This window comes from Neoarius graeffei, chromosome 8, assembly GCF_027579695.1.
Source record: "Neoarius graeffei isolate fNeoGra1 chromosome 8, fNeoGra1.pri, whole genome shotgun sequence".
In the NCBI taxonomy this organism is placed as follows: Eukaryota; Metazoa; Chordata; class Actinopteri; order Siluriformes; family Ariidae; genus Neoarius; species Neoarius graeffei.
Window position 1 is genome coordinate 64407223 of NC_083576.1, and position 25032 is coordinate 64432254.

General features: G+C 39.7%; 1 protein-coding gene across 2 annotated transcripts in view; it reads left to right on the forward strand.

Moving 5' to 3' along the window:
- The first annotated feature begins 5411 nt into the window (after window positions 1-5411).
- Window positions 5412-25032, forward strand: part of fat2 (FAT atypical cadherin 2) — an 85204-nt gene continuing 65583 nt past the window's right edge. Inside the window, exons 1-6 of one of the 2 annotated variants that reach the window (XM_060928019.1) lie at window positions 5412-5656; window positions 11178-14471; window positions 16864-17175; window positions 18930-18988; window positions 22568-22879; window positions 23067-23277. In XM_060928019.1, coding sequence (XP_060784002.1) covers window positions 11207-14471; window positions 16864-17175; window positions 18930-18988; window positions 22568-22879; window positions 23067-23277 — 4159 coding nt within the window. In that variant the 5' untranslated portion in view covers window positions 5412-5656; window positions 11178-11206. The remainder of the gene's footprint in view (window positions 5657-11177; window positions 14472-16863; window positions 17176-18929; window positions 18989-22567; window positions 22880-23066; window positions 23278-25032) is intronic. The other variant, XM_060928020.1, reaches the window with a different exon arrangement.

Sequence of the window (25032 nt, forward strand, 5' to 3'; positions counted from 1 at the left end):
TGCACCAAAATGAACATTTGCACACACATGCACAATTGGCACGTTGTACCTGTCTTTGTCTTGTCACTTATGTCGTTTATTGTACTTAGATAGCTAGATGTTTAGATAGTTATTTATATACCTTTTTTGTAATCTTCTGTTTTCTCTATAAACACACCATAGGGAGCCTGAGCAAAACAGTATTCCAATGCACTGTATACTTATACAGGGATTTATTGACAGGAAAGCTCTCTTGAATCTTGACCATCAATTATCTGATAGACAGACATCTGAAATCCTGGTACACATCTAACTAAAACTCATAGAACTATAAGGGAAAGAGACTATTATATTATGTGTTATCTTGCATTCGCATGCACTGATCAAGGTGTGGGTGGCACGGTGGTGTAGTGGTTAGCACTGTTGCCTCAAGGAAAGAAGGTTCTGGGTTTGAGCACAATGGCTGACGGGGGCCTTTCTGTGTGGAGTTTGCATGTTCTCCCCGTGTCTGCGTGGGTTTCCTCTGGGTGCTCCGGTTTCCCCCACAGTCTAAAGACATGCAGGTTAGGTTAATTGGTGGCTCTAAATTGACCGTGAGTGTGAATGGTTGTTTGTCCCTGTGTATCACCCCTGCGATGACTTGGCGACTTGTCCAGGGTGTACCCTGCCTTTCGCCCATAGTCAGCTGTGATAGGCTCCAGCTTGCCTGCGACCCTGCACAGGATAAGCAGTTACAGATGGATGGATGATCAAGGTGTTTTCATTCTTCGGTCTTCTAAAGCTTTCTAGCTTCTAAGTGTTTCTCAAAATGAGGCTCACAAAGCATAGCCAAGGGGGTCTGTGATGTTTTCTCATCTCATTATCTGTAGCCGCTTTATCCTGTTCTACAGGGTCGCAGACAAGCTGGAGCCTATCCCAGCTGACTACGGGCGAAAGGTGGGGTACACCCTGGACAAGTCGCCAGGTCATCACAGGGCTGACACACAGACAACCATTCACACTCACGGTCAATTTAGAGTCACCAGTTAACCTAACCTGCATGTCTTTGGACTGTGGGGGAAACCGGAGCATCCGGAGGAAACCCACGCGGACACAGGGAGAACATACAAACTCCGCACAGAAAGGCCCTCGCCGGCCACGGGGCTCGAACCCGGACCTTCTTGCTGTGAGGCGACAGCGCTAACCACTACACCACCCGCCCATCTGTGATGTTTTTTTTTTAAATTTGTTAAAGTGGTGGAAATCGCAGCCCACGATTTTTAAAGCTATTATATTTATTATTACATTCCTGTAGTTATTTGTCATGGCTATGTAGGATGATGTTCTCCTAGTCATTGGCAGCTCAGTCTCGGTGGGTTCTCAGCTGGCTGAGGAGCCCAATCCTTGATTTACAGGATTTTTACAGATGCTGAAGATGGTGGTGGTGGGAAGGTGCAGGCGGTTCAGATTTTGCGCATGCTTTTTCCTTTGCCTACTCTTCTCCTCGATGTGGTTTGTCCTCTGGTTTTCAAAATTCTCAACTCTTTCTCTGATGGTTGCTCTCCAGGAACTACAGTTTCTGGCCTGGTCTTCCTAGTTGTTCCAGTCGATGCTGCAGCTTTTCAGGTTTTGTTTTCAGCAGGTCCTTGTATCATTTCTTTTGTGCTCCTCTGGACCGCTTTCCTTCTCTAAGTTGGGAGTAGAAGACCTGTTTCAGGAGTCGGCTGTCATCCATCCCACTGCAGCTGGCTTTGGATGATGATGGACACGAAGCTTGGGAGTTTAACTTCAGCTAAGACACTGACATTAGTACGGTAGCTCTCCCAGCTGAAGCGAAGGATGCTCCTCAAGCAGTGTAGGAGGAAACGCTCAAGGCCTATAGTTATTCAGCCTGGTTTGAATGGTTACTTGAATTCAATTGGTTTAATCCAAACCTTAGTAACTCAAACACAAATAGGACTATAAATAATGTAGATTTGAATGTATTCTGTGGGTGAAATGTTTCGGGAAAAAAAAAATCTATGGCTTCAGTGAACAGCCAGAAATATATATTCTACAGATTATACAGCTGGGTTGTGCTCATCAAATAAAATTGGTACTGAGTCGGTCTGGAATTTATTTTTTCTTTTTACAGTTAAAAGAGATCCTGAATACAAAAAGTTTGATAACCCATTGTTCTAAACCAAACTGGAGCTTATTTTTTATACCACTGTGTCATTTTTTATTTGCTTATTAATCATAATAATCTAGGAGAAGATCCTTCATGAGCAAGAAGAACAAATACAGTATTATATTCAGTGATGATAAATTAATAGTATTAACCTACTGGTGTGACAAATCTGATTTAAGACATAGATCATACAACCTCTAAGAACAGAAAGACTATTATTCGTGGGAAGACATGTCAGGGCATCTGACACTGAATGAGAGTGGGAGTCATTCAAACATTCAAACATTCAAGCTCCTTTTAAATCCAGAGAATGACTTCTTTTGATCACTAACAATAAGCCTCTCAGTTATACGGTGTATTAAAAATGCCGTCTTGTCAAAATAGCGTGTTTAGTGATGCATGGCCCATTTGTTAATCAACATTTGAGACTTCAAAAAAAGTAAGCTGATGCTTTAGGAGATTTAAATCAGCAAGAGGCAGCAGAGAATAAGTGAGGATACTGTTGTACTGGTATATACTTCAAATGCGATCATGAAAACAGGCGTTGATCCACTCCAAATATTTTCTTCGTTGAAAGGTATTGCTTGAACTGTGTTGCAAGTTTCTCTCTCTCTAAATTGTCGTATCATGCCCTAAGGGATGCACATTTTTCACTTTGTCTTCAAAGTGCACTTCTGCTAGGTCCACCTGCTGCCAGTGGCCCAATGCCCACCTTCTGTTGAGTCTTATTTGTGGGCCATGGATGCTTGCTTGCTGGGTCCATGTGCTCATCCATTTCTACTTCCAGTCCAAGGTAGGGTGGAATACAATGACACTATCTGTATCTATTTTGTGCTTCAGATATCCATATCTGTATCCATATTTGGATCTAAACCCCAAGTGGGTGTGGCCTAGCCCACTTGGTGTTTAAACCCAAATGCATGGCCTAATAAGGATTATTATTATTATTATTTAGGATTAAATTTGAACCCTAGCACTAAATCCCTGGAAATGCTAGAAAACCCTGGGGAAAAATATAGAGGTAGAAATATTAGCACTGTCCTATCACTGACTCAACCTCAGCTACATCACTTTTTATAGTTCTGTTTTTAAATCCTGCTTGTGCAGGTATTGTTTTTGTTTATACTGGCTTACAGTATTTTCTAATGAATACAGTTTTTTTTTCTCAAAATACCGTATAAACAAACTAGTAGTCTTATTTAAATCACCATGACCCTGACCAGGCAGTTATTACGGATGAATGTTAATGAATGTGGTCTTGGTGTGCACCACAAGTTTCAAGCTTGAAAGTAAAAGCCTCTTGTTCACAACTTGTTGGTTGGGTGGCACGGTGGTGTAGTGGTCAGCACTGTCACCTCACAATAAGAAGGTTCTGGGTTCAAGCCCAGTGGCTGATGGATGCCTTTCTGTGTGGAGTTTGCATGTTCTCCCTGTGTCTACGTGAGTTTCCTCTGGGTGCTATGGTTTACTCCACAGTCCAAAGACATGTGGTCAGGTTAACATGGGGCAGCCATGGCCAGAAGGTTGGGCTGAAGCAAGACACCTAACCCCCAACTGCTCCCTGGGCACTGTAGCATGGCTGCCCACTGCTCTGGGTATGTGTGTGCTCACTGCTCACGTGTCTGTGTGTTCACTGCTTTGTATAGGTTAAATGCTTGTGAACCTTTTGGGAAAGCTTTCTAGAAAAAATACAAACAATATATAAGTGTGTCTCCCATTCATATCTGTATATTTAACAGTTATTCTACGAAATTGAGTCATGCAGGAGCTGATAGCCGACAAGGTGTGTAGTGCTGAGTTGGCTATAAGCCATGTACGATGAGATTGAGTGGAATAACTGTTTTATTCTATTCACATTCACTGGATTTTGAGAAACAAAGCCTTTTTATTTTTTGCAAATCCGATAAATGATAGTAGCAATTTGTGAAAAATGCTATCATAATAATTCTTGAAAAATAAAAAAGATACATTCTTACCATGAAATACTTTCATTCCATGTTTTGTTGCTCTTTTTGTATTTTGGGCGGTTTTGTTTTCGAGTAGAGTTTTTATTTCAACTTTGTTTGGTTCAGCAACACGCTCCACCATTTTCTTCTACTTTAGGAGTTTTTTTGGTGGTTGGCAAACCAAGGTGCATTACCACCACTGACTGGGCTGGAGTGTGGAACAGGAGATGGGGGGGGGGGGGGCTATATTCTTTTAGCTGTTTCTGTTTCTTTTAAATACTTGATAACAAAGTGATATATGTGACTGGATGCGCGCTGCCATTTTGTCTTTCTCGACTCACAATATATGAGCTGATAGCCTAGCAGTAGAGTAGCCAACCAGAGCCTGTGATTGCTCATATCCAGTGAATGTGGATAGAATAAAACACTTTATCTGTTCATTTCAAATAATGCTTTAGTGTTTGGTTACATTCCTGCTGAATTTGGCATCATATCTGGTCTGTGATTACATAATCTCAACTTGGATAAATAAGTGGCTAAAAACTGAGACCACACAAAGGTCTGAACATCAAGTCAACACCACCCCTCACAAAGGTCTGTTGTTGACTTGATGTTCCAACTTAAAATGTCTGGAGATAAAGCTGCTAAAGGTAAAGCAGATCCTATCAGCACACTATTCTGCCTGGAGCATTCTGACTTGAGGTACAATAAACCTGAAAGTTTGCGTTATCTCTTCAGAACCTGCCCAAGTCCCACAAACCTCACTAGGCAACTAATCTAACCAGGAGTGGTAGGCTTTGTTTACACAGCATTAAAATGAAGATATTCAGCTTTAGGGTGTAAGTGGTAGCAATGGACCCAATAAAAGCTCACGTTCTAGTACCAGTTCTATTTTGTAAAATGTATTACTAGACTTACAGACTAATTCTGAAGTCATATCCATTGAAATTTTAACCAGTCATTGAAAGTCCTGAAAGCTTCTATTGGATTTCCCAAAGCAGTCTCTTGCTTTTAAGGAAATGTAAGCCCTCTGATTGTAATCTTGAGGAGCAAGGAGTAAACTTTTTAAATATGTGCATTCATTCAAGTAAAATACATAAATAAATAAAAAGCAGACCAAGAGCTTAGTCCCTGTTATCTGGATGTTACTCTATTAAAAAATGTTTTGTGTCACACGTGGCCCAAAGCTCAAATGCAGGAAGGTGCAGAGAGATAGAAAGAGAGAGAGAGAGAGAGGCAGACATGTGCCTGGGTGTCTGCTTGGGTGTTGAAGAGTGGAGGAGGGTGTGGGGTAGAGGGAGGGACAGATTGGGGAGGGATGGACGTCCTGAGGAAGAAGGTGTCTCAGTAGAACAACGCTCTTCACCACTTTTCACTTGTGTGGAAACGGATCAGCCGGTGCGAGGAACCCAACTGTTGGATTTGGTGGGATTCTTTCCACTTTATTTTAAAACTACATTATGGACAAAAGACTTGTAACACCACACTGGAATCTGAAATCAACAAAGCTTTAAGGAGTTGCAGGAAAGATTCCATGAGGAGTTTCCACTCAGGACCTCGGGTACATCTAATGTCACAGTAGGTGTGTCGTAGTGCCTTTACTTGGTTTTAACAGATTTTGTGACTGGTTGGTTCCTTTCTATGGTTAAACAAAAGACAATACTGGGATAATTGATCTGGTTTATGGTTTTGTGAAGAGAAATTCAGTGAGCAATTCATTTCAATTTGTGTGAAGTATACAGCGTGCGTGATTTCAGAATTTTGGGAGTTTTAAAAGTAAGTTTAGACACTAAAGCAATCTGAAAATAGGAAATACAAATTATATGTTACTGTTATGTAAACTTGCAGCGGTTGTAATTTTTGTAACATATGCATATGAGTTACATAATGTATGCAAAAAGAATTTACTCTGGATTAAAAGGATTTACCACATTAGTGACCGCTCAATTACTGCAAACCGATCTGTATGCAGGGTCAAGCTGACTTGAAATGCACACTGCACATAGCAGCACTGCAAATCATTTAAACATCCCACTTGTCCCTGCTTCTCTTCCAGACACATAGTTTATTTAAGCTAATATGGACCTCAGAAAAGATAAAAAGAGTTCCTGGGTTAACCAAATACTTGAAAACATATAATAATGTGGACATCTCGAGTTGTATGTAAGTCTACAATGGTTAGGGCTAGAGTAGCAGTGAAGTTAGCAGTTGTACCTTTTCTTAATACTTAATACCTCATTCATAAGAAATGGAACAAACTCCAACAACATTGCTCCAGTTTATTCAAATTTCTACACATTTCTCAGAAAAATGACAGGATGGTGTAATTAGTAAATAAAATCTTTGACTTTTTTTTTTAAATCAAATTGCTCGTCCTACGGGTAAGTGTCCTTTCTGTTTTCTGTTCCTGGTGATATTGTGACATTGTGGGGTGTGGAGAAAGGTAGTAAACCTGTGCTAGTTGCATTAAGTGGAAACAACACAATTAAGTTACTAATGAAATTGCTCTACACCCAATATGTGATGTTAAAGCTTAATCTTATGTGTTTTTTTTGGGAGTTTCTTTCTATAATTTATGATCACAGTCAGTCAGGCTGAAAATACCATTTCTAATAAGGTGTATCATGAAAATCAGGAAGAAGAACCTAGAAATAGGTCTCTGTTCTAACCACATGGCCTTCTGGTTCTCCTGCAGAACTAGCATAATATAGCATGTGGGACCTATAACATTTATTATGCATATAACATACAGTCCAAAGCTCAATCTTGAAAATATAACATATTATTATACATACAGGACACCTTTTTGATGGAATAAAAACATATATTCTATTCCCTTCTAGAGGGTTTCATTCATTTGGTTTGATAGCATGCAATATTGTTAGCATATCGCTTATCCTATGTCTATTATGTCACTCTATGGAGAATGAGCATTGAATATGGTTTACGATATTGCATGGTTGTCAAGACAACATGATGTCACACGACGGAGATGTAAAACTTCCACACTAGTGAGCGACTGTGACAATTTGTAAACAAACATGGCCACCAGGTTTGCTTCGTAAAATATGGAAGATTTTGAGAGAATTTTGAAAGAGAAAGATGCATTGAACACCCAAAAGGAATGTGTATATATAATAATAAATAATATTGGCTGGCTTTTTTCATGGTAAATCAGGTATCTTCCATTCAGCTAGCATGATATTGAACTCATCTTCAACTTGTTCAATATCATGCTAGCTAAAATGGAATATATCTGATATACCACTCAACACCAGCCAATATTATTTAATTAATATGAAGGCACAGCTTTATCTGAGAAAATAATTCCAGTACCAATCAAAAGTTTGGACACACCTTCTAATTCAATGGTTTTTCTTTATTTTTATTAATTAATAAATATAATATGTTCTTGACATAATATGGATTACTACAGTTGTGGAATAGAGCCATTTATTGTATTTATATTATCTCATCTCATTATCTCTAGCCGCTTAATCCTTCTACAGGGTCGCAGGCAAGCTGGAGCCTATCCCAGCTGACTACGGGCGAAAGGCGGGGTACACCCTGGACAAGTCGCCAGATCATCACAGGGCTGACACATAGACACAGACAACCATTCACACTCACACCTACGGTCAATTTAGAGCCACCAGTTAACCTAACCTGCATGTCTTTGGACTGTGGGGGAAACCGGAGCACCCGGAGGAAACCCACGCGGACACGGGGAGAACATGCAAACTCCACACAGAAAGGCCCTCGCCGGCCCCGGGGCTCGAACCCAGGACCTTCTTGCTGTGAGGCGACAGCGCTAACCACTACACCACCGTGCCGCCCCGTATTTATATTATTTACTATTTAATCTCAAGCACATTAACAAGCTCCCCATTGGATTGCAACCTTGTCATGGTCAAGGAGCCTGGGTGTCTCAGTGACCCCTAGAGCTATGCCAGCAGGAGATTTATCTCCTGGTAGGGCCCCCTATGTTGGACAGGTCGAAGGGTAGAGGAGAGACAAAAAGCAATCTACTGGTCCTCCAGGTTGGGGGTTGGGCACAGGGCTAACAACCCTGTCCCGCAAAACAAATATGTTACAGAAACAGCAACAGAAGGAATTGACACTACCAGGCATTGCCAGGAGTGGAGATCCTTTTTTGCTGTCCTAAATGCCAGGAGGCATAATGGGCAATAAGTAAGTAAGTACATTAACAAGGCAAGAAATTGCACTAATTAACTTTTGATGAAGCACATCTGTTATTTGAAAATCATTCCAGGTGACTACCTCAAGAAGCTGGTTAAGATAATGCCAATAGTATGTAAAGCATCATCAAGGTAAATGGTGGCTACTTTGAAGAATCCAAAATATGATGTTTCCCACATAATTCTATATGTTACTACATAGTTTTGATATCTTCTGTCTTTTGCCATCCTCATAGCTGAGGGTCAGCGATCCAGGAAGCCATCAACTAGTTTCCATGAATTGGATGATTATAGCACACCAGAGGGACACAAACCCTCATCTGGTGGTGGGCACACACACACACCTATGGGCAATTTAGAGTAGCCAATCATCCTAATCCGCATGTCTTTGGACTGTGGGTGGAAACCGGAGCACCCGGAGGAAACCCACAGAGACATGGGGAGAACATGCAAACTCTACATAGAAACACTGGGCTCCACACTGGGCTTGATCCCAGAACCTTCTTGCTATGAGGCAACAGTGCTAACCACTGCACCACCATGCCACCTGATGTCTTCAGTATTGTTCTACAATGTAGAAAATAGTCAATATGCAGAAAAAACTATGAATGAGTCGGGATGTCCAAACTTTTGACTAGTACTGTATATGCTAATGGATTTTATTTGAAACTACCATCCCACAGTTTGAAAGAAGCCATTAGTGCTAGTACCAAATGTCATTTTTGCTTTTCATCTTCTCTTATAAGTTCTTAGCCAATCTGTATATACATAGTGTAAATGGAGAAAAAGGCCTGTTAAGAATTTTAGATTGTTCTACGGTACATGTATAACCTGAAGACATGGATATATCAAAAGTAATGCTAATTTGACTTACTGGATTTGTAAATACCATCCTGGAGTTTGATAGATACTGCTAATAACATTTTTTTTTTAATCGTCACTTAAGAATTATTTTTCAATACAGTATAAGCATAGAAAAAAATCCTGCTAACAATCTGAGATTTTCTTTAGTGAATAATATGAAAACATGGCTATATCAAAAATAACTATATTTTATGCAGGAATCTATACCTACTGATATTTAACAATTATTTACTGAAGGTGAAGTGAATATCGGTGAGTAATAACCGAGATGAAGTCGAGGTTATTATTTACCGATATTCACTGAGCCTGAGGCGGATAATTGTTTTAGTATAAATATACAGGTGATTATTTTTAAAAAATTGCATAAAAATAATTTCTTTCAAACTTCAAAAGCGGCATGCAAATGTAATAACGGCATGGCACAGACTTGCGTCACTTATCGACGCTGACTCACATAAAACACTTTGTTTTGAATTAGATAAAATAAATCACAATTCCACCTTACCTTTGAATAGTTTTAGACCAAACTTTGTAGCATCTTTAGTGCTTTTAGGAACAGCATTTTCTTTCATAATTTGTAATTCTTCCTCACTTATGATGACAAAGTGCTTGGCCACCATTTTGCCGAGTTGCTCGGGGCGATTATTGAGAAATAGTCTGAATTTCTTGGCCAATCAGCGTGTACTTTTTTCTATAATCACCTTTATATTTATATTATAGATTAATCCTTAGTTTGGCCTACTCTATTTAAAACTTAAATGATGTGAGGGTCAGCCTTTTCCCCCCTCACCTACAAATGATTACCAATATGAAGGAACAAAACCAAGATCAGCACTGTGAAAATTTTTTTATTCATATCTACCACCACAGTAAAACTCGATTTATGGGTTAAAAACTGGTCTGAACATGTGGCTACAGGTAGCTGATACTGTAGACTGTGACTTGGAGTACGGACACGTGACACATCCTGTTACTAAAAGATATGCTCACTTACTTACTCACTTGCTCTCCCACTTTTATAACCTGAACTTACCCTTGGGGGGTGGTGTGTGTGTGTGTGTGTGTGTGTGTGTGTGTGTGTGTGTGTGTGTGTGTGTGACAGTTTCGCAAATACAGCCCACAGTTTATATTCCAATTATATAGGCAAAAGCAACAAAGAAACACTCAAGTGTTATCAAGCGCATGCTCAGTTTAAAACGTATTGTGAATCAGATCTCCAAAAGTAAAGCGTTTAAGATGGTATAGGATATAACTCACATGAAATGCATTGTTCACCTCATATTTTCTACAAAGTGAAAAAGAAAACTGAGAGAAAAAAATAAATGGAGGAAGAGCATTCATTATATTCTTGTAGGAGGGGATGACGGGGGGGTACCCCAAAAAACAATATGCCTATATACTTTTTTAGGACACAGTGAAATGATCAGAACTAAAGAGAGCAGACCTGTCGAGCACATGGTGTTTCATAAGTTCACACAATGAAATGTTGCTTTTGTCAAGGCATGTTAGAACAGGAGTGTGAATACCTGTCTGTGGGCTTTCACTTGGTGTGCATGCATGCATGTGTGTGTGTGTGTGTGTGTGTGTTTATATATATTACTGAGATCCAAATGTCCTTACAAGGATAGTAAAATCGAACACTTTCGACCTTGTAGGGACATTTGGATGGTCCCCACAAGGAAATTGTTAGTTTGTTTGTTTTTTAACAAAAATAAAAGAGCCTTTACGTTACTGACGTTAAGATTAGAGTTAGGTTTAGGTGCAGGCACAGCATTAATTAACTGATTTAATAATTATGTCAATGGAATGTTCTTACAAGGATAGTGAAACAAAAGTGTATGTGTGTGTGCGCTGTGAGCTGAGTATAAAATATTTCATATAAACTGAATCATTATGGTATGAGTGCATTTATACTCTAAAAACTAATCTCTAGTTTTGCGCGCACACACACACACACACACACACACACACACACACACACACACACACACACACACACACACACACACACACACGATTCACTTTTCTTGTCTTTTTCAGGTCTGAGGGTCCATGTGGAGCCACTGAGAATGGCCTTGAAATATAGGGCTAAACTGCTCAGCCTTCTCGCAGTCCTACTGCACATATCCAGGTGTCAGGGGAACCTTGAAAAAGACAGCTCTCCTCTGAGGTTCACCCATCACTTATATAATGCCACCATTAATGAGAACTCTGCCCCTCGGACCTACGTGGAGAGCCCAGTACGAATGGGCATTGTAGTTTCTGATCCTTTATGGAGCATCAAGTATAACATTGTTGCTGGCAACGAAGATGGTCTTTTCAAAGCAGAGCAGTTAACCGTTGGGGATTTCAGCTTTCTGAGGATAGCAACTGGCAGTAGCAGCTCTCTCTCTCCTGTACTGCTCAACCGAGAAGTACGAGATACCTACACGCTGACTGTTGAAGCTAAAGAGAGCACCAATACATACCAGTCCGTAACAAAAGTACTGATCCAAGTGCTTGACAGAAATGACCTGAAGCCCCTTTTCTACCCCGCTTCTTACAATGTGATAATCCGAGAGGATGCGCCGATGAAGTCAAGCGTGGTGAGAGTAAGCGCAACAGATGCTGATATTGGTAGTAATGCTGAGTTTTATTACTCCTTCACAACTACATCACATCCATTTGCCGTGGATCCTTTCACAGGCACTGTCACACTTGTTAAAAGGCTTAACTCCAATCTGAGAGACAGGTATGAGCTCACAATTTTGGCTGAAGACAGGACGAAGAAAATCTCTGGGGTCCAGAAGTTTGGAAATGTTGCGACGGTAGTTGTAAACATCGAAAAAGTCATTGACAATTTTACTCTTATCTCACCTCTCACTTCAGGGGCTCCTCAATTTGATGCTGAAAGTATAAGTGTGAATGTCAAGTTAGAGCCCCATGTGAAGGCACGAGTTGCCTCTCTGAATATAGTTGCAGGGGACTCAGAGAACGAGTTTGAGATTATTCCATCTGCCTTCCAGGGTAATGACTTTCAAGTGGTCTCAATAAAACGGATTAACTGGACAGAAAATGCACATGGAATAAATTTGTCTCTTCAAGCAAAAGACAGAAGTAATCCCCCTTTGCTGACACCAATTAAGGAAATTCATATTCCGTCCCCCCAGTTTACCTCACTGACATTTGAGCAAAGAATATATCAAGTAACCCTTAGTGAATTTGCCCCACCAAAAACCCATGTACTTAAAGTGTCTGTCCATCCGCATTTAGCAAATCTCACGTACCATATCAAAAACAACCCAGATAGCCACAAATTCAAAATTAATCCCAAAACTGGCATCATTGTCACATCTGAGCATCTTGACTTTGAAAAGAAATCTCATTATGAGTTTGATGTCACAGTCAATCCTGGTGAAACTGAAGCTCACGTCATAGTAGACATAACTGATGAGAACGACAATGCTCCTACATTTACCTCATCCTCATACCAGGCCACTGTGCAAGAAAATGTTCCGATAGGAACGAGCATCTTAAGCGTCTCTGCTATCGATGTGGACAGGGACAACAATGGTTTTGTCACCTATGCAATTGCAAACACAGCTCCATTACCTTTTGTCATAGATCCTTTAACAGGAGTGATTTCTACCTCTGAAGAGCTCGACTATGAACTAATGAAAAGGTGGTACCATCTCAGGATCTGGGCTTCTGACAGTGGAAGTCCCTTTAGCCATGTCAGTGAGTGTGCTGTGACCATCACTATGGTCAATATCAATGACAATGCTCCACTTTTTGAAAGAGAGGCATGCAATGTCTCCATACCACAAGATTTAAAAGTCGGAAAGAGCATCATTGAGATTTTTGCAGTTGATTATGATGAGCTAGAGCAAATTCATTACAGAATCCAGTCAGGAAATGAGAATAAATTATTTGAAATTGATGCTGTTACTGGCAACATCATTCTAGCTCAACCAATCCCCAATGAGGTTCTAATGACTAAACATCCTTCATTTAGCCTACAAATAAAAGCAACCGATGGAACATATACCACTGAATCCACTACCATCACTATACATATAACAGATAAAGGACACGAAGTTAGGGGACACTGTCAGGAAACTGGAGTGTCCAAGCAGCTGACTGAGAAGCTCATTGAATCAATCAAGCCTGTCCTCTCTGCCCAAGAGGAAGAGACCTTCTCTGATGTCCATATAATCAATCATCACTCACCAAAATTTGCTCTTGCTATTCCAAGCTCCGTTGATGTCAGGGAAGACTTTACTCTCAATGTGTCTATATTACACTTTACAGCCACTGATAACGACAGTGGCTTTAATGGCAGGCTTGTCTATGCAATTTCAAGTGGGAATGAAAATGGATGTTTCACAATTGATATGAACACAGGAGAACTGAAACTCATCTGTCCGTTAGACAGAGAAACCAAACCATTCTATATTCTCAACATAACTGTGTATGACTTAGGTACTCCACAAATATCTGCTTGGAAATTGCTTGCTGTCAATGTCCTGGATGTAAATGACAATCCACCATTATTTTCTCAACCAAGATATGTTCTGAGCATCCCTGAAAACACAGAGATCGACAAAACCATCTTTAAAGTGCAGGCAATGGATTCTGACCAAGATGACAATGGAGTGATCAAATATTCTTTGTTAACATTTACTAACTTGTTCAAAGTTGATGAAATCTCTGGGGACGTCAGTGTGAAAGGGAATTTGGACCGAGAGACCTTCCCCAGATATGACTTAAAGATTGAAGCCAGGGATGAAGCGAAAGAAGACCCCCAACTTATCTCAATAGCAGATTTAGTGGTTGTCCTCGAAGATATCAATGATAATCCTCCTGTGTTTGCACCTAAGGTCTACAGGATTAAAGTTCCTGAAGATGCCCCTCCAGGCACAGTGCTGTTATGGGTTGAAAGCTATGACTTAGATTTAGGGAGTGGAGGCAATGTAAGCTATAATCTGAAGAACACTGAAAGAGGCACCTTTTTATTGGACACATTCACAGGATTGCTCACGCTTGAAAAGGAATTGGACTTTGAGAGAAAACAGTTTTATAATCTAACAGTTCGTGCAGTAGACCATGGAAAACCCAGGTCCTTGTCTTCCTCATGTTTTATAGAAGTTGAAGTGCTGGATGTCAATGAAAATCTGAATAAACCATTTTTCCGCTCATTCGTACACAATGCTACAATCATGGAAGATGCCAAAATAGGCACTTCAGTCCTGACTGTAACAGCTGTGGATAAAGATCTGGGCAAAGATGGAGTCGTGAGATACCACATTCATGATGGGACAGGACTTGGAATCTTTATCATTGATGAAGAAACAGGTACACTAGATTAATACATAATGCCATATTCATAATGATCTACTGCACTTAGCTGATATATTTCACTCTATTCCTCTTATATCACAGCGATTTACCAATGATTACAATTGTTTACATTTATTAATCAACAACACATCGCATATTTTAACCATGTATAGTTACATTTATGTTATGTCACGCACACAAGACAAGTTTGTTCCTGCTGGTTGTGTTACTGAGAAATTGCAAAATGAAAGGTCGTCTGTCCTGAAGACTGACTGCATCTGAAAAATGAAAACAACAGCCTTACCACTGATTGTTATAAAGTGCTGACTCTGGACACTCCTTTCATATTACTGTTAAATATTATACAAACATCTCAAGCTTCACCATATCAATGATTATGTTTTCCAGTTATCAATGTCAGTTAGCTGTTACTATGGACACAATAACGTATGAGAAGAAGTGCATTAATATAAACTTGGGATTTGAATGACAGCCAGCACTATTGTCAGAGCTGCTGCTAATGAAAATTAATCAACAACTTCTAACCAATCAGATTCAAGAATTTAAAAGTGCTGTGGTATAAGACAGAGACTGTGATGCTGTGTGTGTGTGTGTGCATATATATATATAACAGTTATTCCATGAAATCAAGTCGTGCATGGGTTGATAGCCGACAAGACACATAGCACTGAGTTGGCTATAAGCCATGTATGAGGAGATTGAGTGGAATAACTGCTTAATTCTATCCACATTCATTGGATTTTGAGGAACAGAGCATTTTTATTTTTATTTTTTGCAAATAAATAAAAGTTGTACAAAAAATTGTGAAAAATGGTATAATAATAATTCTTAAATTATTAAGGACTACAGTTGACTTGCTAACTTTAGGACTGCAGTTGTCATGAACAGTTTTGCACTCAAGTTTCCATCAATGAAGAGTTATAACATCAACGAAACTGACTTCATGTTAAAACTGTTAATGTTATAGTCATGTTGTCTGTTGTTGTCCAAATGAGGATGGGTTCCCTTTTGAGTCTGGTTCCTCTTGAGGTTTCTTCCTCATGTCATCTGAGGGAGTTTTTCTTTGCCACCATCGCCACAGGCGTGCTCATTGGGGATAGATTAGGGATAAAATTAGCTCATGTTTTAATTCATTCAAATTCTGTAAAACTGTTTTGCGACAATGTCTATTGTTAAAAGTGTTATACAAATAGACTTGACTTAAACATTTTAAAAAGATACATTCTTACCATCAAATACTTTTATTCCATATTTTTTTTTTTGCTTTTTTTGTATTTTTTAGGCCCCCGTCACACTTATTCGGAATTAGCAGGAATCAAGCAGAACCAGCCGTAATGAAAAATATTTCAAAATTTGTGCCACATTCGGGTGGGAATTTCAAACTGACCAACATTCTTACAGCTTTATAAGAATGCCGTTCGAATACTTAGAATGCGCTTCAAACCTGCCTCGAATGATTCTTGCACATTCCGGGTGTATTAGCTTTCAAATGCAGTTCACACTTAGTTGGAACACAGTAGGAATACCTAGAATGCTGTTAGAATGCAGTAAGAATATTAAGAATGCACTTCGAATGCCGTATGAGTGCGGTTCGATTGCTGCCCAAATACCACCCCAAGTCTGGTCGGAAGGGGCCTCGAATGCTGTACGAATTCACCTCAAATGCAGTCAGAACGCTCCCGGAATAGCTGCCGAATATGTTTCGAACGTCTAAGAATTCAAAGAGAATGCAGCTCGAATACTTAGAATGTACTTCGAATATCCTGGAATATACAAAGAATTTTCATTCCGGCGGCATTCCGGCTCATTCGACACACATTCAGGACATTCTGGCAGGATTTGAAGTGGCTTGCCATTTCGATTTTTCCCTCGAATGCGATGAGAATGTTTCGAATGCTGTTGGAATGCCGTAAGAATATTTAGAATGCAGTCAGAATGCAGTTAGAATACACTTTGAATACCGTTCGATATTTCTCCTCTTCGAATGCACCTCAAATGTTTTGAGCATGAGCAAAACGTTCGGACTGGCCACAAGAATGGGCCTGAATGTTTGGAATGCACTCAGAATGCAGTCAGAATTTTTAGTATGCACTTCGAATATCCCGGAATATACGAAGAATTTTAATTCCGACGGCATTCCGGCTCATTCCGCCTCTAGTGTGACTACCCTATTAGGGTTTTATTTTCAAGTAGAGTTTTTATTTTGTCTTCAGTTTGTTCAGCAACACAATCCACCATTTTGTTTTTCTCTACTCATGGTATCTGAGCTGATATCTGAGTAGTAGAGTAGCCAATCAGAGCACATGATTGCTCATATCCAGTGAATGTGGATAGAATATATATATATATATATAAACTGAATATTGTGTGACTCTCTCTGTTGCAGGAGTGATTAAGTTGGCAGACACGGTAGACAGGGAGACTGTAACACACTACTGGCTGACTGTGTATGCCACTGATCTGGGTACTGTTCCCATGGTGGCCTGGACTGAAGTCTACATTGAAGTTTTGGATATCAATGACAATCCTCCTGAGCTGTCCCAACCTATCTACTTCGCTTCCATTCTCGAAAATTTGTCCAAAGACAAATTTGTTTTGAAAGTGACCGCCACAGATGTGGACAAGTCATCAGAGGGGAAGATAACGTTCCAAATCCCAGATTCTCAGCGAACGTATTTTGACATCAGGACAAAAACAGGTACTGGTTGACTTGAGCCATTTATTGACTTGAGCAAATTTATTGTAATATAATTGTGGAGAAGTTATGTTTTCTATTTTGAGATAGTATGTTTTATCAGATGTGCTAAAAAGTAGTTGAGTAGAAACATAATCTGAACCATTTGACAGTTCAAACAAGTTCAGGCACAAGCTAGGTGTAACCAAGGTGTGCTGAAAGAAGAACACAGTTAATAATAAATAATTACTGTGTGTAAAACACTATTATTCTACGGAAAACTTTAATGCAAGCCCCTGGAGCATGCAAAAAGCTTTGAAAATACTGTACCTTATCTCTGACCTTTTTATTACAACTGAGTCAGGGTCTTTCAAGTGTCTTGAAAGTTAGAACAACATTAACCAACATCACAAGTTTGTACTTGTCTGTTCATGGCTTCTCATTTCTTTGTTGCTTCATAAGCTCCACCCCAGGCTAAACAAGATGATACACAACTCACTCACTCCATCTTGTCAAGAGAACATTCTAAATGTCACATTGATGGGAAGCGCCAAATCACAGACCAGTGATCTTGTTAAGACAGCCTTTTTTGTAGGCTGATAATTTTAGAGCAATCTGTATCACTGTACTTTGAAGCATTGTATTGTCTAGCAGTCAGTACTCTCATTGTCAAGTTGTGAAGTTTAAATGACTAAAGAAAAATTCAGACAAGTGGTAAACACTGTGGGCAAGACCAAACGATCAAGAATTATAAAGACTGTATCTAATGTAACGATTTGATGTCTGAATCCAAACTGGTACAAAACTGCAAGACATTTATCATTCTTCTCTTAATTCAGGCCGATGGGTCTGGATCTGTCAATAGCTCTATGTTAGAACAAGGCCCAGATGACTCATATCAACAGAGATCAGCGTGATGAAGCTAACCGCCTTAACGGCTTAGTGTAGCAAAACCTTCACATTTAGGAAAAGAACACTGTAATAAGTGGAACTGCCAAAAACAAAACAAATCCGGGGTGGATTGGGATTAGAACCTCATCTTGCAACTAACTCAAAGTAACATGTTGTATCCTAGTGTAAACAGTGTAATTGAGATACCTGATGTGTATTAATTGTGTATCTGAATTGAGGCAACAATTTTGTTTGCATATATATTTTACAACCTTTCCAAAATTCTGGATACAGTGAAGTTGAAGTCATTTTCCAGGTGGCTAGTAATGCTAAAACCAGGCTTTCTAAAATGACACCTGCCTAAATACAGAGTAAAAACCCAGCAGGGTTTGTTTTGAGTGTTGTAAAGGCAGAAGCTCCCTGCTGGTATCTGCTCCTCTGTCCCGTAGAAATCACAGCTTGAGATGTTTACATATTGCTAATGATGTTGATCAGCAAGTAGTGACTGTGCATTGTATTTTCTTTGCCAAAGAGTCCCGCCTTTGACTTACCTACAGTATATCCTCATTAAATATTTTTTTTTACATGAAAAACATGCCAATTTAGCCTGTGGCACTTGCTGGGACACCTCTGGGTTTTTTTTTTGTTGTTTTTTTTTGCTGCCGTAGATCCCTGATACCGTAGTAATATTTTCTTTATTGCTACTGGAAAGACTGCTTTATCTTTTGACAACTGCAATAACTTTGGACAACCGAGCTAAATCAACAATGAAAGCAAAACTGTAGGAAGTAAGAGTGAAGCCCTCATTCTGAGCTCTACAAACAGGTGTGCCTTCCATCTGAGTGCCATGTCACTGATTAGCCTATCTGCATTTTGTGTTTGCTTAGGTGCAATCAGCACTGTCTCAGCCCTAGATCGTGAACAACGAGCAGAGCACATTATTGAGGTGAGCTTGCCTGCTTATTCCAGTGGTGCTTGAAAGTTTGTGAACCCTTTCGAATTTTCTATATTTCTGCATAAATATACCCTAAAACATCAGATTTTCACACAAGTCCTAAAAGTAGATAAAGAGAACCCAGTTAAACAAATGAGACAAAAATATTATACTTGGTCATTTATTTATTGAGGAAAATAATCCAATATTACATATCTGTGAGTGGCAAAAGTATGTGAACCTTTGCTTTCAGTATCTGGTGTGACCCCCTTGTGCAGCAATAACTGCAACTAAACGTTTCCGGTAACTGTTGATCAGTCCTGCACACCGGCTTGGAGGAATTTTAGCCCGTTCCTCCGTACAGAACAGCTTCAACTCTGGGATGTTGGTGGGTTTCCTCATATGAACTGCTCGCTTCAGGTCCTTCCACAACATTTCGATTGGATTAAGGTCAGGACTTTGACTTGGCCATTCCAAAACATTAACTTTATTCTTCTTTAACCATTCTTTGGTAGAATGACTTGTGTGCTTATGGTCATTGGCTTGCTGCATGACCCACCTTCTCTTGAGATTCAGTTCATGGACAGATGTCCTGACATTTTCCTTTAGAATTCACTGGTATAATTCAGAATTCATTGCTCCATCAATGATGGCAAGCCGTCCTGGCCCAGATGCAGCAAAACAGGCCCAAACCATGATACGACCACCATCATGTTTCACAGATGGGATAAGGTTCTTATGCTGGAATGAAGTGTTTTCCTTTCTCCAAACATAACGCTTCTCATTTAAACCAAAAAGTTCTATTTTGGTCTCATCCATCCACAAAACATTTTTCCAATAGCCTTCTGACTTGTTCACGTGATCTTTAGCAAACTGCAGACAAGCAGCAATGTTCTTTTTGGAGAGCAGTGGCTTTCTCCTTGCAACCTTGCCATGTACACCATTGTTGTTCAGTGTTCTCCTGATGGTGGATTCATGAACATTAGCCAATGTGAGAAAGGCTTTCAGTTGCTTAGAAGTTACCCTGGGGTCCTTTGTGCCCTCGCCGACTATTACACGCCTTGCTCTTGGAGTGATCTTTGTTGGTTGACCATTCCTGGGGAGGGTAACAACGGTCTTGAATTTCCTCCATTTGTACACAATCTGTCTGACTGTCGATTGGTGGAGTCCAAACTCTTTACAGATGGTTTTGTAACCTTTTCCAGCCTGATGAGCATCAACAACGCTTTTTCCGAGGTCCTCAGAAATCTCCTTTGTTCGTGCCATGATACACTTCCACAAACATGTGTTGTGAAGATCAGACTTTGATAGATCCCTGTTCTTTAAATAAAACAGGGTGCCCACTCACACCTGATTGTCATCCCATTGATTGAAAACACCTGACTCTAATTTCACCTTCAAATTAACTGCTCATCCTAGAAGTTCACATATTTTTGCCACTCACAGATATGTAATATTGGATCATTTTCCTCAATAAATAAATGACCAAGTATAATATTTTTGTCTCATTTGTTTAACTGGGTTCTCTTTATCTACTTTTAGGACTTGTGTGAAAATCTGATGATGTTTTAGGTCATATTTATGCAGAAATATAGAAAATTCTAAAGGGTTCACAAACTTTCAAGCACCACTTTATCTTTATTATTTATTTATTAATTTATTATTAACTGGGTCACACATCTGATCATTTCTTTTGTCGTTCTCATTGTGAAGCTTCATACAGTATATGCTTTTACCGATTTAAGGCCTTATTCAGATTTGGCAACTTTAGTCCAAATAGTTTTATTCATATTTATGCTGGGAAAGTTGTACATTATTCAGACTTTACTCAAGTAAATTGTCAATTTAGTGCTGCCTGAATAATCATAGCTGTAATTGTCACATTAATTATTGCAAATTTGATTTAATTGAACAATGTGGCTTCCGCCCTCATTTTTCAGCATCATATAAAATCCGGCACATTTTAGTAGTTTACATTTCTCATCTCATCTCATCTCATCTCATTATCTCTAGCCGCTTTATCCTTCTACAGGGTCGCAGGCAAACTGGAGCCTATCCCAGCTGACTACGGGCAAAAGGCGGGGTACACCCTGGACAAGTCGCCAGGTCATCACAGGGCTGACACATAGACACAGACAACCATTCACACTCACATTCACACCTACGCTCAATTTAGAGTCACCAGTTAACCTAACCTGCATGTCTTTGGACTGTGGGGGAAACCGGAGCACCCGGAGGAAACCCACGCAGACACGGGGAGAACATGCAAACTCCGCACAGAAAGGCCCTCGCCGGCCACGGGGCTCGAACCCGGACCTTTTTGTTGTGAGGCGACAGTGCTAACCACTACACCACCGTGCCGCCTAGTTTACATTTTATGTTGTTAAATTAGACAGTATGTAGAGAGATAATTAACTTGAGCCACAAAACAAATGAGCAAACTGAGGTCAAGAAATCATAATGTACATGTGGTATGTAGGCTATTTTATCACCCATTTTGTATTTGGAGTTCTCAAATTAATAACACAATGCCAATGTTTTTGTTAATTCACTGCACTCTCCTGTAAAGAAAACATGCCAACAGTTTGAAGGATAAGCTGACCAAGCAATCATCTGTCCTCAAGCTAGCAACTTCTCAAATGTAGTTGCTGTTTGTCTATGGGACGGCACGGTGGTGTAGTGGTTAGCACTGTCGCCTCGCAGCAAGAAGGTTCTGGCTTCGAGCCCAGCGGCCAATAAGGGCCTTTCTGTGTGGAGTTTGCATGTTCTCCCTGTGTCTGTGTGGGTTTCCTCTGGGTGCTCCGGTTTCCCCCACAGTCCAAAGACATGCAGGTTAGGCTAATTAGTGGTTCTAAATTGACCGTAGGTGTGAATGGTGGTTTGTCTCTATGTGTCAGCCCTGCAATGATGTGGTGACTTGTCCAGGGTGTACCCCGCCTCTTGCCCATAGTCAGCTGGGATAGGCTCCAGCTTGCCTGCAACCCTGTACAGGATAAGCGGCTACAGATAAGGGATGGATGGATGGATGTTTGTCTATGGCTGTGATCAATTACATAAATTTAAGTCATTAATAGTCTCACTTAATTTAATATTGGCCTCAACATTCCATAGTTATTTGATTCTATAGCCTAAAATGTTATTTGATTCTATATCTGTTTCTATAGCCCAAAACATAAATCTCAGCATGTCATATTGTGGTTAATTCAAGCTGACAGACAATGGTGCTGGAATTAATAATGCTCCTTGCTCTAGCCAACAACACTCCAAGGACACTCCTCACCATGTGCACAAATCCTTCACAAGTATCTGAATAACACATAAACCCACAGTTCCATCTGAGATCCGAATACCCATGTGTGCAATTTCAGTATTAACTCTTATGCACACACTTAACTCAACTCAAAGTACATGCCTCAGTGCTCTCAAATTTGACTCAAATACTGAAAGTACTTTGGTCTAATTAAAATGTACCTTAATAAGCCGAGAATGACCTTGTAAGCTAACGGGACCTAAGTGGATCATAGAATTCAGCTACATGCTACAGCTTACTCCTCTGAAACATCATCACTGGTGTTATTCCTGTTTGTGTAGGTGATTGCGTCAGATAATGGAGATCCTCCACTGCGCTCCACAGCTACAGTGGTTATTCAGGTGTTGGATGAGAATGATAACAGCCCTCAGTTCAGTCATAAGCTCTTCCAGGTCAAACTGCCTGAATGCAAGAATAAAGCATCGTCCCAGGAAGTCTACAGGATGATCGCACATGATAAGGATGAGGGGCCCAATGGTCAGATCACCTACAGCCTGGAAGATAGCATAGAGGGGCGATATGAAATCCACCCCACCACAGGGGTGGTGGCCGCCAAGGGAGAGTTTGCACGAGGCAATTACAACATCCTAACGGTACAAAACTACAAATATTACTGTTGTTAAGACTTCCTTCTGCATATTATTTCAAACTCACAGTATGTTTTTATACATTTAGTTAGCATAAATAATAATGTGATGTATGCAGCAATTCCTTTTTTTTTTTAAAGAAAATGGGACTCTAATTCAACTTGCCCTTTTTTGAATCTCTCTTGTGTCTCAGATAAAAGCCACAGATCATGGTGATCCTGCAAAAACGTCCACATCACGTCTGCATGTTGAATGGCTGCCACAACCAGAACCCAGTTCAGAGTCTCCGGCTTTCGATGAGGCCCACTTCACCTTTGCTGTCATGGAATCAGACCCTGTCACTCAAATGGTGGGAATCATCAGCACCGAGATCACAATGAGCCTCCTCTGGTTCGACATTGTAGGTAAATACACTGATATTATCTTGTGTCCCATTCCAGCATGACTCAGGAACCACAAAAAAAAAAAAAACCAAAAAAACCCTGGCAAGAACATAGTGCACTGTTTGTGTCAACATAATCCTGTGTCTGTGACAGCTGCCAGAGCTGGCAAAACTGCTACAAATGACAATGACAAACTGTATAATCATTTTGTTCTTTAATAAGAAGAGAGTAATACTTGATAAGGATTATTTTAATCCATATGGGTGCAATCAGTGGTTTATTAGTACTTTTATGGTGCTTTGCATTGCACAATTTAGCAATGCTAATCAGTGAAAATAATCATGTACAGTATTTACAATGGGCTTTAATAATCAATGGAAAATTATTACATTTTATGGATTTTATGAAATTTGTTCTCCCCATGTCTGTGTGGGTTCTCTGGGTTCCCATAACTCAAAAACATGCCAATATATGAATTGGCTACTCTATTCCACACTAGGTATGAAAGTGTGTATGCATGGTTGCCTGTGATGGGCTGGTGTCATATCCAAGGAATATTCCCACCTAGCGCACAGTGTTCCCCAGCTGGGCCCCAAATATATTGCAACCCTGATCTGGATAAATGGATTTCTAAAGATGAATGAATGAATGAATGAATGAATGACATTTTATGTTATTTTTAAGCATTTTGTTCTGTATAGATTGAGAAAAGAACTGAAAAGCAAGTATTTCTGGATTTACATCAGGATTACACAATAATAACTCAGTCATCATCCTTTTTTGAAAGGAAAAGTGAAATACGATGGCAACGTATTGCTGTCACACAGAAAAAGAAAAATGGGCTACTTAACAATTATTCGCAGAAGGAGAATTGAATATTGGTGAATAATTATTCACAGTGACAATAAAGTTGAATCTAATGTAATCTAATCTAAAAAGCACTATCTATCTATCTATCTATCTATCTATCTATCTATCTATCTATCTATCTATCTATCTATCTATCTATCTATCTATCTATCTATCTGTGTGTGTGTGTGTGTGTGTGTTCTATACACATTCACTGGATATGAGCAATTGTGTGCTCTGGTTGGCTACTCTACTACTAGGATATCAACTCATATACTGTGAGTAGAGAAAAACAAAATGATTGAGCGTGTTGCTGAACCGACCAAGGATGAAATAAAAATTCTTCTAGAAAACAAAACCCCCCAAAATACAAAAAAAGCAACAAAATATGGAATAACAGTATTTGATGGTAACATATCTTTTTTTAAAAAAAGTTTTCAAGAATTATTATTATTATAGCATTTTTCACAAATTGCTACTGTCATTTCTCTGGTTTGTTTACATTCTAAGCGGAAATTATTTTGTCAGACGTTTTGTATAAAATTTTTATTTATTGAATTTGAAAAAAAAAATCCAGTTAATGTGGATAGAATAAAAGTTATTCAACTCAGTCTCATCATACATGGCTTATGGCCAACTCAGCGTATATAGATAGATAGATAGATTGCCAAGGGTTACTGGCTATGTGCTGCTGAGTGCTTAGCTGAAGGTATCAAACCCAGAAGGCAGATCTAAACCATGCCATATTTTCTTAGATGGCAGGCCAAAGTCCCCAGTCTCTCAGCGACAGGGTGACCAAAGCCATCCAAATACCAGTGATCACCATATGATCAGCTTCCAACCACCTGCAACTCCTAGAGACGAGAGTCAGAAACATAGTCAGCAGCCAAACAAGGAACTGCCAGGGACAATACTTACCTTTATACT